General features: G+C 42.6%; 1 protein-coding gene, 1 long non-coding RNA gene and 1 pseudogene across 2 annotated transcripts in view; all 3 read right to left on the reverse strand.

Moving 5' to 3' along the window:
- Window positions 1-4,666, reverse strand: part of cfap46 (cilia and flagella associated protein 46) — a 121,109-nt gene extending 116,443 nt beyond the window's left edge. Inside the window, 2 exon segments of the mRNA XM_016487318.1 lie at window positions 2,411-2,523; window positions 4,651-4,666. Of these exon segments, the coding sequence (XP_016342804.1) occupies window positions 2,411-2,523; window positions 4,651-4,666 (129 nt within the window).
- Window positions 4,667-6,330: 1,664 nt separating this feature from the next.
- Window positions 6,331-7,290, reverse strand: LOC107689347 (uncharacterized). The gene is made up of 2 exons (XR_001634327.1): window positions 7,146-7,290; window positions 6,331-6,794 (listed from the first exon to the last, which is right to left on the reverse strand). It is a non-coding gene; the product is annotated as an uncharacterized LOC107689347 (long non-coding RNA).
- A 6,027-nt stretch (window positions 7,291-13,317) lies between these two features.
- The window catches only part of LOC107689345 (protein NLRC3-like), a 58,421-nt pseudogene continuing 57,363 nt past the window's right edge, over window positions 13,318-14,375 (reverse strand).

Below are 14,375 nucleotides of genomic sequence, written 5' to 3' on the forward strand. Positions count from 1 at the left end.
GTGTCCACTCCACAAAGGCGGCGAATTCAGCTCGAGGGCCATCTTTGGACGACGGCGCTCTGCACGCGGTGTTGAGGCTGGCATCATAGAGCGTGTCGTCCGGGTAGGTGGTGAGATGGGCAATAGCCAGAAACAGTCTGGTATGACCCTCGAGCGAATTTTCCCCCTGCTCCAGCAGGAGGAGGATGAATTCGGGGCGAAGGAGGGGATCCATACGGGCACACAACGGAAACAAAAAACACTGAGAGAAAAAACACGGAAACAAAACGGAGGGGAGACATGGAGGTAACTGTATTTTGGTCCGAGATTCTGTCACACTTAGCCTATGGCGCGGAGCGAGGAACGAGGAGAACAGGAGTACACGAACAACAATAGTCTTTTAATTCAAAATATCCAGGAAGTAACACTTGGCAGACGGGAACACAGGAAACACAGGGGTTGACGTTCAATCTCGTACAAGGACAGACAGCACAGACTCGAACTTAAATGCAAGGGATAATTAACAAACACAGGTGTACTGAATGACTAATTAACTGGGAAGCGGAACACATGGGGAAGAAACTGGGTCACAGAGCACAACTAACAGTCCAGGGGCGTGACAGCAATAACGAAATATAACAGAAAAATAATACAAAATAGGCAATAAAATTTAAATAAGACACAAAACAGTAATAAAAAACTAAATAAAGTATAAACAAACAAAAACAGCAAATGAACATCTGCGCAGGAAGTAACATTTGGCAGCTGGGAACACATGAAACACAGGGGTTGACGTTCAATCTCGGACAAGGACAGAGAGCACAGACTCGAACTTAAATGCAAGGGATCATTAACAAACACAGGTGTACTGAATGACTAATTAACTGGAAAGCGGAACACATGGGGAAGAAACTGGGTCACAGAGCACAACAAACAGTCCAGGGGCGTGACAGTAAGTCATGACAAAACGTTTTATTTTTCTTTAGGGCAAAATATAATCATTTCTTTTTTGGGGTTGAAATATAGACATGTTTCTGTGAGATTCTCGCTCTACAAAACGACAGCACATTTTGAGATAAGCTGTTGTTACAATAATCCTGCGCTACACAAAAGGGCCGTGGAGGCGTGACAGTGAGGCAGAGAGCCGTGGCTGTTATCTGACCCAGCATTATGTCTTCAGCCTGAGAGCAGAGCGCTGCATTACTGTGAAACTCAAACCTCGCTGTCACACACTGAGATGCAGCAGGAGGGTAAATTCTGCAGCATTTCTCAGGTGTGTGTTCAAGCAACCAGCAGGGAAGAGGCTTATCCTACGCTACGGTACTTTCTTCAAGTAAAGCATCATGCGTATCCAGCTAGAGCTTTGGATTTCTTCACACCAGAAAGACTGTGAGACAGTGTATTTACTTTCCTTATGAATAAAGATTTAAAGGAATAGTTCATCCATAAATGAAGATGTGCTAAAAATGTGCTCATCCTCAGGCCATCCAAGATGTAGGTGAGTTTGTTTCTTCATCAGGTTTGTAGAAATGTAGCATTGCATCAGTGTCTCAGCATGCTCTGCAGTGAATGGGTGCCGTCAGAATGAGAGTCCAAACAGCTGATAAAAACATCACAATAATCCACAAGTAATCCACAGCACTCCAGTCCATCAGTTAACATCTGGAGAAGACAAAAGCTGAAACAGATCCAGCATTAAGACGTTTTTAACTCAAATACGAGTCCATAATCTATAATAACGCTTCCTCCAGTGAAAAAGTGCATCTGCTGTCGTCTCTCGCATTAAAATCCAGCCGCATATTTGTTTAGAGCTGTTTAAACGCTGCTTGATCTGTGCAGATTTCTCTCCTGATTCACACCAGAGCACTTTTTCACTGGAGGAAGCGTTATTATGGATTATAGACTCTATGGTATTTTAGTTAAAAACGTCTTAATGCTGGATTTGTTTTAGCTTTTGTCTTCTCCAGATGTTAACTGATGGACTGGAATGTTGTGGATTACTTGTGGATTATTGTGATGTTTTTATCAGCTGTTTGGACTCTCATTCTGACGGCACCCATTCACTGTAGAGCATCCATTGCTGAGACACTGATGCAGTGACACATTTCTCCAAATCTGATGAAGAAACAAACTCATCCTAATCTCGGATGCCCTCAGGATGAGCACATTTTCAGCACTGCTCGTATCTCACACAAGTGGTTTGAGCTCATAACATACTAGCTATAATAAACAGCTGCCACTTTACTGAAATTAATGAAACTATCAAGACCTCTACTGATGAATAATCCGTGCATGTGTATTGAATAAATATAGAGTGAATCCAGGTACACTTAATGCCAGAAAACAGCATAGTTCTGCCTGAAATGAAGCAGAAAGTAGAAAGAGTGGCTGATTAATATCTCAGAATGTGCTGGATGGTTTATTGTGGCACCTGTAGAGATTGTTCAGCGCACAGCACACGGAGCTCAGACAGAGATCTGCCATCAGACGCTGCTGGAGCTGAAGCTCGGATCAGCTCATACGCTTTCCTCACATACTCAGCATCTGACAACAAGACGGGGAAAAATACACAAACATGACATTTAATATGGGAAAAATTAGCTGAGAACATACCTCAATCTGCCTTTATCATACAGACTCTTGTTGTAATATCACAAGAAATGTGAAACATTACAAAAACACCATTTCTAAATAAATAATTCACTAACGTTAGGTGTTTAAAATCAATAAAACACTGCTAGAGAAAACAAGCATTTGTGTTCTTTGTCTTTCTCCATGTGACAACTAGCCTAGTACGGCTTAAAGATTAAATGTTACAACGGCTTTCCATAGTCCAGACTTAAAACGTACTGTAAATATTAAAGGTTTAATATCACTTTTGAAATGTTTAAGGGCATTATTTTAACTAAATGTAACATATGCATGGATTAAAAATAACTATACATTTCAAAAAGGTGCGTCCATACCGCTTCTTTAACCTGTCATTTCTTTCAAATGTCTAACACTTTAATACATTTTTTGCTTATTTATAATAAAATAAATAAACGCAGAATATGCATTTTCCCTTTCAGTTCATCATCCATCCCTGAAAAAAAATAATCAATGTCAAATGTCCCTTGATGTTTATATACTTACAGTATGATTTAAACTTTTTTATAAATATTAAACATTATCATAATTTTAAAGCATTATTTTAACTAAATATAACTAATAATATATAAATAAAAACAATATATAACAATATATATAACTTTAACAAAAACTGAGTACAAATTTAAAAAGTTGCAAATCAGCTTCTTCTTTTCATTTTTTAAATGTTTGACATTTGAAAGAAATGTTTTTATATAATAACAAATAAAAATGCAGCATGTTATGTTCATCATCCATCCCTAGAAGAAAAAAGTTTTAATCACAGTTTTATTCTCAAACATTTATCTTCAATGTGCTTCAAAGACTTCGATTAACTGTGAGATTTACAGTAGTGCATCTGAGGTGAAAGTATATGTGCTGAAAGCTAAAATTAGCTCCGAACATCACTCTTGATTTAGTAGTTTTTAATTTGCCAATACATGATCTGACATCAATCTGAATTTAGTCAATTACAGCGAGCTCTTTTGTTCTCAGCTGGTTGTACATTGGTTTGCAGTTGCACATCTAATGGCTCTTTGGGGATGAAGTCTCAGCGTGAAGCGTGTTTTGTTAATTCAGTAATTCAGTGTTTGACAGGCCTCTGTTCAGCAGCTGAGAAATCATCACTCCTGGAGAAGAGACTCAGAAACACTCTCTCATGTCAAACACTGAGTGGACAGAGAGACAAGCAGACAAACCGCTTCTGTTTGTTATCGCATCAGGTTTAGGGAATAGTTCAGGGGTTCAGATATCAAGAGATAACGAATAGAAGAGAATAGAACAGTCAGAGCTACAGTATTGCACATTATTTCTACTTAAACTCTTACCTCTGTTGCCAGGCTAATCATTCTTAACCCTGCAAGTCTCATATATGATATAATAGTAAGAAAAAAAATCTGAAATGAAACAGTTTTCACACGTTCACCTGAAACCAATCACAAACACTATATAACACCCACTCAGATCCTGTTCAAACTGCCGAGTATTGTTTAAGCCAATGGTTCCCAACCCTGGTCCTGGAGGCACCCTAACACTGCACGTTTTGAATGTATCCTTAATCAAACTCACCTGATTCAGGTCATCAGCTCATTAGTAGAGGCTCCAAGACCTGAAATTGGTGTGTCAGAGAAAGGAGACATGAAAAATGTGCAGTGTTGGGGTGCCTCCAGGACCAGGGTTGGGAACCACTGGTTTAAGCGTTTATGCTGTTTAGCGTAGCTACTTTACGGAGCCAATTCTGTCTGAGTTTTCCATAGTCTAGTCATAGTCTTGCCTGTTTTCTCGTGTTCTGATTCTTGCCTGTGTATCCTGGATTACCCCTCTCGTCTCGCCCTGTTCGGATACGTTGGGGTGCCTCCAGGACCAGGGTTGGGAACCACTGGTTTAAGCGTTTATGCTGTTTAGCGTAGCTACTTTACGGAGCCAATTCTGTCTGAGTTTTCCATAGTCTAGTCATAGTCTTGCCTGTTTTCTCGTGTTCTGATTCTTGCCTGTGCATCCTGGATTACCCCTCTTGTCTCGCCCTGTTCGGATACTGATTACCCCTCGCCTGGACCATCGCCTGTGTTTGTATTAACCCTTTGGATTTCCCTGTTTGGACATTGCTCGCCGGAGATCGACCTCGCCCGTTTGCTGGACTATTCTTGTGTCTTGCCCTCAATAAACCTGTTGCCATTGTTTGACCCTCGCCTGCTTCTGACCACGCCTTTGAATAAAAGCTTTGCAAATGGATCTGCACGTCTCTCGTCCCTGTCACCTCGTTACAGATACAGTGAGATTATGGAGAAAAAAAACAGCTAAATTTTATTCAGAGACTCAAACGGAGCAAAAGTATGAATTTGCTGCAGATGCTGATATTTCTATGATGAAATTCTGCTGCTTGTGATATAAATCAATGAGATGTTTATAACAGTGCAGCAGATACCGACATAAAATGATCTAAATATCAGTGGTCACTATATCTCCAATAATATGTCTTAGTAAAATGAGATTAAAAAATGATCCAAACATATAATGCAATGCAATCCGATGCTGATTGAGAGCTGAAGAAATAAAGGCTCCTCAGAAGATGTGAGATGTTCTGGAGGCTTGTGAAGATCATTCCTCCACTGAGGAACAGTGAAAGTAAAGCTTCTTCAAACAAACGCTCCTCAAAAGATCCTGAGGATCAGATTTGAGACACACTGATTTTTCTAGAAAAGCTGCATCAGTCCAGTGAGTGTTCTGCTGGAAATATTACTAACAACATTTTTTTTTCTTATGTGCACAGAAAAAGGCAATACAGCCAATTAATTGCAGAAGGAGAAAATATGGGTTAAATGCATCTGGAATCAAGTCTGTTTCTGACATAGACAGTCACTGTTGGGAAATGAAATATTCTATAAACTGCCAGTGTTTGTGTGAGTTTTGTATGGGTAATGGTTCTTTAAACTCTCTATAAAATTTGGCAACCCTTTCGAATCAAGCTGGCGATCACAGATATTATATTATATCGCACACTTCAGTCTGTCATCACTATATTACATCAGACGAGTCTTTGTCAACCTAAACCTAAACATATTTTCTGCTATCTGTATAAAACAATTTGTCTTTTACAAATAGAAGTACAGCGAATTCATGACAATGTTTTACATTTGTCACTGGTTGCTACCGCGAGGCGCACGGAGCGAGGAGACCAGGAGTACAAAAGGGCGGTTAATTCTTTTTTTTAGGGACTCACACGTAGCACAAGGAGTTGACAAACAATTCCAGACAAAGAAACTCAGAACAGGCTAGAACTAAATAGGGCAGATAACGAGGGGTAGACAGGTGAGGAGGATAACTAATAATGAGATACACCTGGAACAAATCAAACTACATTGGGACAGGAACAGGAAGGACCAAATAAGGAAAACAGGAACTTCAACGGGAACATACACATGACAACATTAAGCTACCCATAAATGTTATAATGAAGAAGTTCTTAAAAAGCATCTAGTGAAGAAATGCTCTAAAGTAATTTTTTGAAGTTTTTTTCCCCAAGCTATTTTCAAAAACATCTGCTGCATGGATAAAAAGTAAATGTAAAAAAATCTGCTATACACATATCAGTCAAAATTGTGTTGAGAGAAAAAAAAATCATCAGCAAATCCTTTAAGTTTTACGGTATTCAGAACAGAGTAAAATACAAATCAGAAAATATAAGCAGCTATAAAATTATTAGTTATAAACAACATATAAACATCTAGAAAAAACAAAGATTTATTTAAAGAGAAATGCACCTACATCTCATTCTGCACAAATACAAATGTTTCCCACGAGAGGCTCCGGCGCAATCACTTGGATTTTTTTCCTTATTACAGTGGAAATGACTTGAAATGCTCTGTCATTTTGGTTATACAGATAAGAATAAGACATTAATAGAAAATGTAAAGGGTTTACTTTGAATGGGTATGTTAATGGGTCATAAAAACTTATCCATTCCAATTTAATTTAAATCTAATGTTTTTCTCAGTTAACGGTGAACGATTGGTTAACGAGTGTTGGGAGTCGGTCAGGAAAATTAACCAAAATGAACATCCCTAAATTTTAAGACCCCCATCACGCAGTCTGTGTTGATTGTGTGACTGTGACGTCTCTGTAGCGGCTCCTTATTCACCATCAGCTCATCCTGAGGAAACTGGACTGACGGCTAAATACTGAGAGTCCTACAATAAAACACACAGACAGACATATATGAGTACGAGACATTACTGCTGCCACATCACATCAGCAGAACCATTTCAGAAAAAACACAGTATATTCATATTACAGCCAGAGATATGAACGAACAACTGATCATAGATTAATAACAGTAAATGCTCAACAACTATATCACTTAGAGACTCTGTCAGAGATTAAAATATTCATATATTCTTCAATCATTCACATCACAGAATTAAACACATTTTAAAATACAGAAGACTAAAGTGTAGATGAATTATTGTCTTATATTCTCCAATCACACACACAGGAGGTCTGTTACTCAATTTAGAAACTTTAAATAAACACACACTCACAACAGTATAATGTCTCCAGTTTATAATGTGGATCCATCCTCAGATCAGAGAGTAACATCACTGAATCTCCTAGTTTATTCAATTACAGATTCAGTTCTCTCAGGTGTGAGGGGTTTGATCTCAGAGCTGAAGCCAGAGCAGCACAACCTTCATCTGTGACGCCACAATCCCTCAACCTGTAGAGAACAATGACACAATGTGAATTGTAGTTGAAGTGTCTGTAGTTCCCCTTCAGGAACTCGAGCTGCGTCGAACGTTTTGGGAACGCCCCCGGTGAGACACCGTACTGAAGCATGTGTGAAATCAGTCCAATAGAGAAGCGAGACGTCACGAGCGGGGTGACGTAAGCAGCCAAGAAGCATAAAGGCGCATCCGGCAAGCACGCATGTTTGCTTTTGCTCTTCAGCGAGCGCGTCTGTGGTGTGTGTGTTTGAATGTATGCAAAGCACTCAGTCAGTAAAAAAAAGTTAAGCGAGAAAAAAGAATGCCAAAGACTAAATCAAAAAAGAATGTGGCGAGCGGATGGTGTTTCAAGTCGTGTGTTCCTCCTTGCCCATGTTATATCTCGGGTGAGGATACACACGATTTGTGCGTCATCTGTTTGGGAGCGGAGCATGCACGGGCAGCTCTCGAGGGGGCTGCCTGCCATGATTGTGAGCTTCTCCCGCTCCTTGTGCTTCGCTCCCGCCTGGCTGTCTTCGATGAAAGCGGCCAGGCTCGCGATCCTGCTGGGTCCGGCCCCGCTGTTGCTGAGGCACAGCGGCGGCTGTTATCGTGGGGATCGCAAGTGGATTTAGCGGAGGGATCCGAGACGGGCTCGTCCTTATCTCGGTCCTCACCCGCTAGATCCACGGCCCCCTTTCAGGGTTCGGAAGCCCGCCCCGCAGTTTCTTTCCCCCCCGAGAGAGGGCCAGACGCTTCATCTATCTTCCTCCGAGGAGGTTGATGTGATGAGCGTCGACACGGAGGAGATTGTGGACTCGCCACCACAGTCCCTCGCATATGAGGAGCTCGTGGAGGTTGTTACTCGTGCTGTAGCTAAATTAAATATCGAATGGCCAGCCAAGAAACAGGACACTCGTCCCAAAAGCAAGTAGGACGAGCGTTTCCTTAGAGCAAGATCGCAACCTTCACGTTGGGGCTTTCCGTTTTTCCCCGCTCTCCATTCTGAGCTTTCGAGATCGTGGGATAAACCATATTCGTCCCGACTCTTTAGCCCCTCTGTTTCTTATTACTCGAACATCACGGGGCTAAATGAGAAGGGATATGGGGCGGTGCCGGCGGTGGAACAGACGCTCGCGAGCTATCTGTCCCCGTCCTCAGCATTGTCCCTGAAGGCCCTGAAGCTTCCCACCAGGCCAGTAAGACTAACATCCATCCTGGTTGGGAAACCATATACGGCGGCAGGTCAGGCTGGTGCATGTCTGCACACTATGGCGGTGTTGCAGGCATACCAGGCCGACCTGCTAAAAGACCTGGATGCTAGGGAGGGAGAGGCATCCGACACAGTCACCGAACTGCGTCGGGCCACAGATCTGTCGCTTCGGGCCACCAAGGAAACGGCCAGAGCCATCGGCCGTTCCATGGCAGCTCTCGTGGCCACGGAGCGACACCTGTGGTTGAATCTGTCCGAGTTACAAGATAAGGACAGATTCTTCCTGCTGGACGCCCCGCTATCGCCTTCTGGCCTCTTCGGCGGCGCAGAAGACACTGTAGTCGAGAGGTTTCAAGAGGCGAAGAAGCAAGCGGCGGCATTCCAGCGCTTCCTCCCTCGCCGGCCCCAGGTATTTGGGACTGCTGAGCGGGAGCAGTCCCAGCCGTCTAGCTCCTCATATCGCCAGACCCAGAAACAGAGCGTCGCGACCCGTACTCCCCCGCAGAAAGATCAAGGGGCGGGGCGGCGCTCTCGGCCGGGGCCTTCTAGACAGAAAACGGATCTGCGGACCGTTATTATGTCTAAGAAGACCTCGACCAAACGGCCCTGACAATTCCACCGTCAGGACCGCGAGGGCAACCCACCACGGGGTGGAGAGGTACACACCTCAGCACACGGTGCCCAATCCTCCTCAGTGCCCTCGGGAGACTTACTGCTGCCCCTGCCACCCTCGGTGCTTCAGGGCCCAGTAGGCTCCGGCGAGCAAAATTCCCTGCTGCCGCCCGGCGACGGTACAGCACGGGAAAGCTCGCCCCCTCAGATGAGGGCACTAGAGAGCATAGATCGGTTTTTCCCAGCCGGTCAACCGCTTCAGGGTACCGAAGTGGCTCTTCTAGTAACACCAGACGCCAGTCTCGAGAGACTGGTTCCCTTAGTAGATGTTCTGGCAGCGTGGAAACTTCTGCCGAATGTCTCACAATGGGTCCTGCAGACTGTAGAGAGAGGTTACAGAATTCAGTTCGGTTCTCGTCCACCTCGCTTCAACGGGGTTATTCCTACATTAGTGGGCCCCGAGCAGGCTCTGGTATTGGAACAAGAAGTAGAAACTCTTTTGAGGAAGGAGGCCATAGAACGTGTTCCTCCTCTCAAGAGACAATCAGGGTTCTACAGCCGGACACAGGAAGTTCCTGAGGTTTGCTTTTGGGGGCGAGGCATACCAATATCGAGTTCTTCCGTTCGGTCTATCACTCTCACCCCGCACTTTCACGAAGTGTGTGGATGCGGCGCTGGCTCCGCTGCGACTCCAGGGCATCAGCATACTGAATTACATTGACGATTGGTTGATTTTAGCTCAGTCAGAGCAGATGGCGGCTCGGCATCAAGATGTCGTCCTAGAACACTTCCTTCCAGACCTAAGGGGACATCATGTGACAACATGATCACAGACAACACATCGGTTGTCTCCTACATAAATCGGCAGGGGGGTCTACGCTCGCGCCCCCTTTACAGGCTGGTGCACCAGATCCTCCTGTGGGCTCAGGGAAAGTTCCTCTCACTCAGAGATTCCCTTCGGGGAACCATGGTTACATACGTAACCTCGAGACGTTTGTTATTGACTCTGGTCTCAGAGCAGGATAGGAGATACAATGACAAGCATTGCCACATACTGCTGCTGATGAGATTTATGCATGTTGATGCTCAATGCTGCTGTTTGAAACTGTCATGTGCTTCAGGACTGAACAGACACACAGAGCTGAATGTGAGATATTGTTTCATAGTGATATAAGGACGGATCTGTCAGAAACAGGGGTTGGAGCTAAACTCTGCAAGACTGTGGCCCTCCAGGATTGAGTTTACCTCTCCCTGATATAAGAGGAACATGAAACTGCTGATAGAGCAGCAAATAAATATATAAAATAAAAAATACTGCTTCTGGTTTTACAGGTGTTGAGGGTCTTTCCTTTTATCAATGATAATGCTGAATGCTGAAGTGATTATAACTTTCATTCACTCATTGATCACTGTAGTACTGAGTTAAAACTAAACATGTTCAGACTCTTGTCTATTTAACTCTAAACCTCTGGGATATTCATCCTACAGTAAGTCACAGAGGCTCTGGATTATTATTTTACATGTTATCTGAAAGTTATTTATTGATCAAACTATTATAAGCAAAGCATGTGATGTAATGGAAATGAATTAAATTAACTTAATCAGAGTCAATTCTGCTGAAATATAAGAGTGTCTGTTGAACATTGCTGATTTTATTCTTAGAATTGACATTAAAGGATGTTTTACTGAGGACAAAGACATGTGTGACTATCAGAGAGATCTTACCACAGTGTCTCCAGTTTACAGTGAGGATTCTGTAGTACATCAGATAGCAGCTTCACTGAATCTCCAAGTTCATTCCACGACAGATTCAGTTCTCTCAGGTGTGAGGGGTTTGATCTCAGAGCTGAAGCCAGAGCAGCACAACCTTCATCTGTGACGCCACAATCACTCAACCTGTAGAGAACAATGACACACTCTTCACTCTCTCAGATCAGATCAGTTTATCTGTGAATCCATTATTATTATAGCAGTCTGGTATGGGAACTGCTCAGTTGCTGACCGCAAGGCACTGCAGAGGGTGGTGAAAACCGCCCAACGCATCACAGGGACACCACTTCCTGCTATTGAGGACATCCAGAGGAAACGCTGTCTACGTCGAGCTCGCAGCATTCTTAAGGACTCCTTTCACCCTGACCATAGACTGTTTAACCTCCTGCCCTCCGGGAGGCGCTTCAGGAGCCTCCGGACAAGGACCAGCAGACTTAGGAACAGCTTTTTCCCTACAGTCTCCTTACTGAATTCTGCCCGCTGCTCATATTTTTCTGCTTATAGTGTACATACACTTATTACATAATCCATCTGTATAGTATGTTCATAGTACACCTATCTGTATATCATGCTGAAAGTATTTAAAAATCTGTAAATTATGTCCATAGTACTGTGTTTTATCTGTATATTTATTGTACATTTGTAACATATTGGAGACTCTGTATATCCTGTACTTACTGCTTATTGCACTTCTGGTTAGATGCTAACTGCATTTCGTTGCCTTGTACCTTACATGTGCAATGACAATAAAGTTGAATCTAATCTAATCTGAATCTAATCTAATTATTAACTGAGGTCTAAAATGTCACAGAACATAAAACATGTAAATTTAATATACAGTATTTAAAGGTGAAAGGTGAAAATCTTTTAACATTTTTAACATTGTTAACATTATAAAGCACCATAAAGTTTTGATGATTATTTAAGCTGTTGAATTCAAGTTAACAAACTCTTTTCTCCGCTGCTGCTGTCAGCCATCATTCAAACCCTGGTAGCATTCGGTTACTACAGTCAGCTCGGTAAAACCCTCTCAAAGATCCTTCAGTGTTCCCATTAATATACTTGATTTGTATATAAATGTCTATGGTTTTGCATAAAATGACTTTATCTCGCTGGAGTTTATTGTTGTTTCTAAATCATGTTACTTGATACCGGATGTCTGTTAGAACAAAACACAGGAGTAGATAAGTTTAAAGTGCACAGTAACTAGGGTGCAACGGATCGTAGATGATCCGTGATCCGTACAGACCAGGCCCCACGTTTCGGCACGCATGTGATTCGCGGATTAACTGTTAAGTTTAACCATCATAGAGTGAAAGTTTAACAATTGCACATGTTTTGTCTTGCCAGTTTACACATTCAAGCAGTTTTAACTCGCACGCTTTTTTCTGTGCGCTTAACCACAACCGAAGCGCGCACACGCAGAGAGAGAGAGAGGCACAATTCAGACACCGCGTGATTCCTCTTTCACATACACACAAAGTTATGTTAAAATACCCGCTTTGTCAAGTATTCTAGTAAACACAGTCGGTTATGTCTTAAGTGAACGTAAACAGGTGAGAAAGAAACCGGATGTGTGTCAGTATTAGGTCCGTGCATTTGGTCTTAAAGAGACAGCAGCCAATAAATAGAGGTTTCTGTCTGCTAATCAAATAACACCACAGCTCTAACAAAGATTAATCTGTATTTAACTTGTGCAGTGAGCACTATTGTGTTAAACTTAATTATTACATTTCTGCACCTAAATACTGATATCTGTAACTGTGATTTTTTGTTTTCATCTATGCTTATAATTTGTGTAATTGTTCTTGTTTTATTACTAACTTTATTAGTTAAGATAGTAGTTTTTGCTGTGGTATAGAAGTACTTAAAATAAGGTTGTTGTTTTTTTTTACTGATCCGAAAAATTATTCGATCCGTGACTCAAAATCCGTATATGATCCGAACCGTGAGTTTTGTGATCCGTTGCACCACTAACAGTAACTGAAATTTAAATATGTTAAAAGAAAATAAACTGATGCACAGATATAATACACTACACATCAATATCTCTTCCCTTTGTGCTTTGAACTTTTTAATGTGAAGTGCTGTGTACATCGAGACGGATTGGAGCATCTCTAGTTCATTGTGCAACAAATAAAGTTGACAGAAATGCATACAGACAGTTTCTGTTTGTAAGAACTTGAAACCATTCTGTGTTATTAAGATTGTATTTTGATTATCTTCAGTTGGATTTTTCACTTGATGGTATTCATGTAATTGCTTCTGTAACAAATGCAGATATCCTCTACTGTGCATATAAACTACAGTGAACATCAGAACCAATTACTTTTGCAATGCTGTTTATTTTAATACTAAAAAGCTGAGGCTGAACCCTTCATATTTACTTTAAATGTGCTTCATGTGTGAGTCATATATGATCTTACCACAGTATCTCCAGTTTACAGTGAGGATTCTGTAGTACATCAGAAAGCAGCTTCACTGAATCTCCAAGTTTATTCACAGACAGATCCAGTTCTCTCAGGTGTGAGGAGTTTGATCTCAGAGCTGAAGCCAGAGCAGCACAACCTTCATCTGTGACGCCACAAATCCTCAACCTGTAGAGAACAATGACACACTCTTCACTCTCTTAGATCAGATCAGTTTACAGCAACAGCAGTGCGACGCGGGACAAAACTTGATAGGCGAGTGCAGAGACTTGTGTGTGTGTGGGATGCGGGAGAATAAAATGATTCACGGGACTCCCGCAAAATAGAAATATCTAAACATAAAATATCTGAACCAAATAAATTGTTCCCCTTCAGGAACTCGAGCTGCGTCGGAAAACACTTTGGGAACGCCCCCAGCGTGACCATGCTCTGAATCACATATGAAATCAGTCCAATAGATGGGCGAGACGTCATGGGCGGGTGACGTTGCGACCAGGAAGCTATAAAAGCACGTGCGGTGGAACCGGCGTCAGCTTTTTGTCATTCAGCAAGCGCTCTGTGTGTGTGTCAGTCGCTATCTGTTTCTGGGTCTTATTTAGTGTTGTTTGTCCACTTATAAGCTCCATTATGCCAAGCTTCAGCAAAAAGAAGCATTTGGGCAAGAGCAGACAGCATTCAGGCTGTGTATTCCTCCCTGCCCACGCTATATTTCGGGTGGGGACACACACAGTTTGTGTGAGCGGCGGCTGTGCTCGTTGGGTTCGCAAATGGATCCGGTGGAGGGAATGTAGACGGGTGAATCCCTATCTTCTTCCTCACCTACCAGATCCAGCGCCAGCTCTCGAGGTTCGGAAGCCCGCGCTGCGGTTCTTTCCCCCTGGTGAGAGGGCTCGACGCTCCGCCTGTCTTCCTCCGAGGAGGTTGATATGGAGGGCGTCGATGAGCTCGCCAGCTGCACAAGCATCAGTTACACAAGCATATTATGCCTAATTTTATAATGAGCAGCATTACTGGGGAGCGGAGCTCGCGCGGTCAGCTCTCGGG

The sequence above is a fragment of the Sinocyclocheilus anshuiensis genome, unplaced genomic scaffold (assembly GCF_001515605.1).
Source record: "Sinocyclocheilus anshuiensis isolate Anshui unplaced genomic scaffold, SAMN03320099.WGS_v1.1 scaffold709, whole genome shotgun sequence".
In the NCBI taxonomy this organism is placed as follows: domain Eukaryota; kingdom Metazoa; phylum Chordata; class Actinopteri; order Cypriniformes; family Cyprinidae; genus Sinocyclocheilus; species Sinocyclocheilus anshuiensis.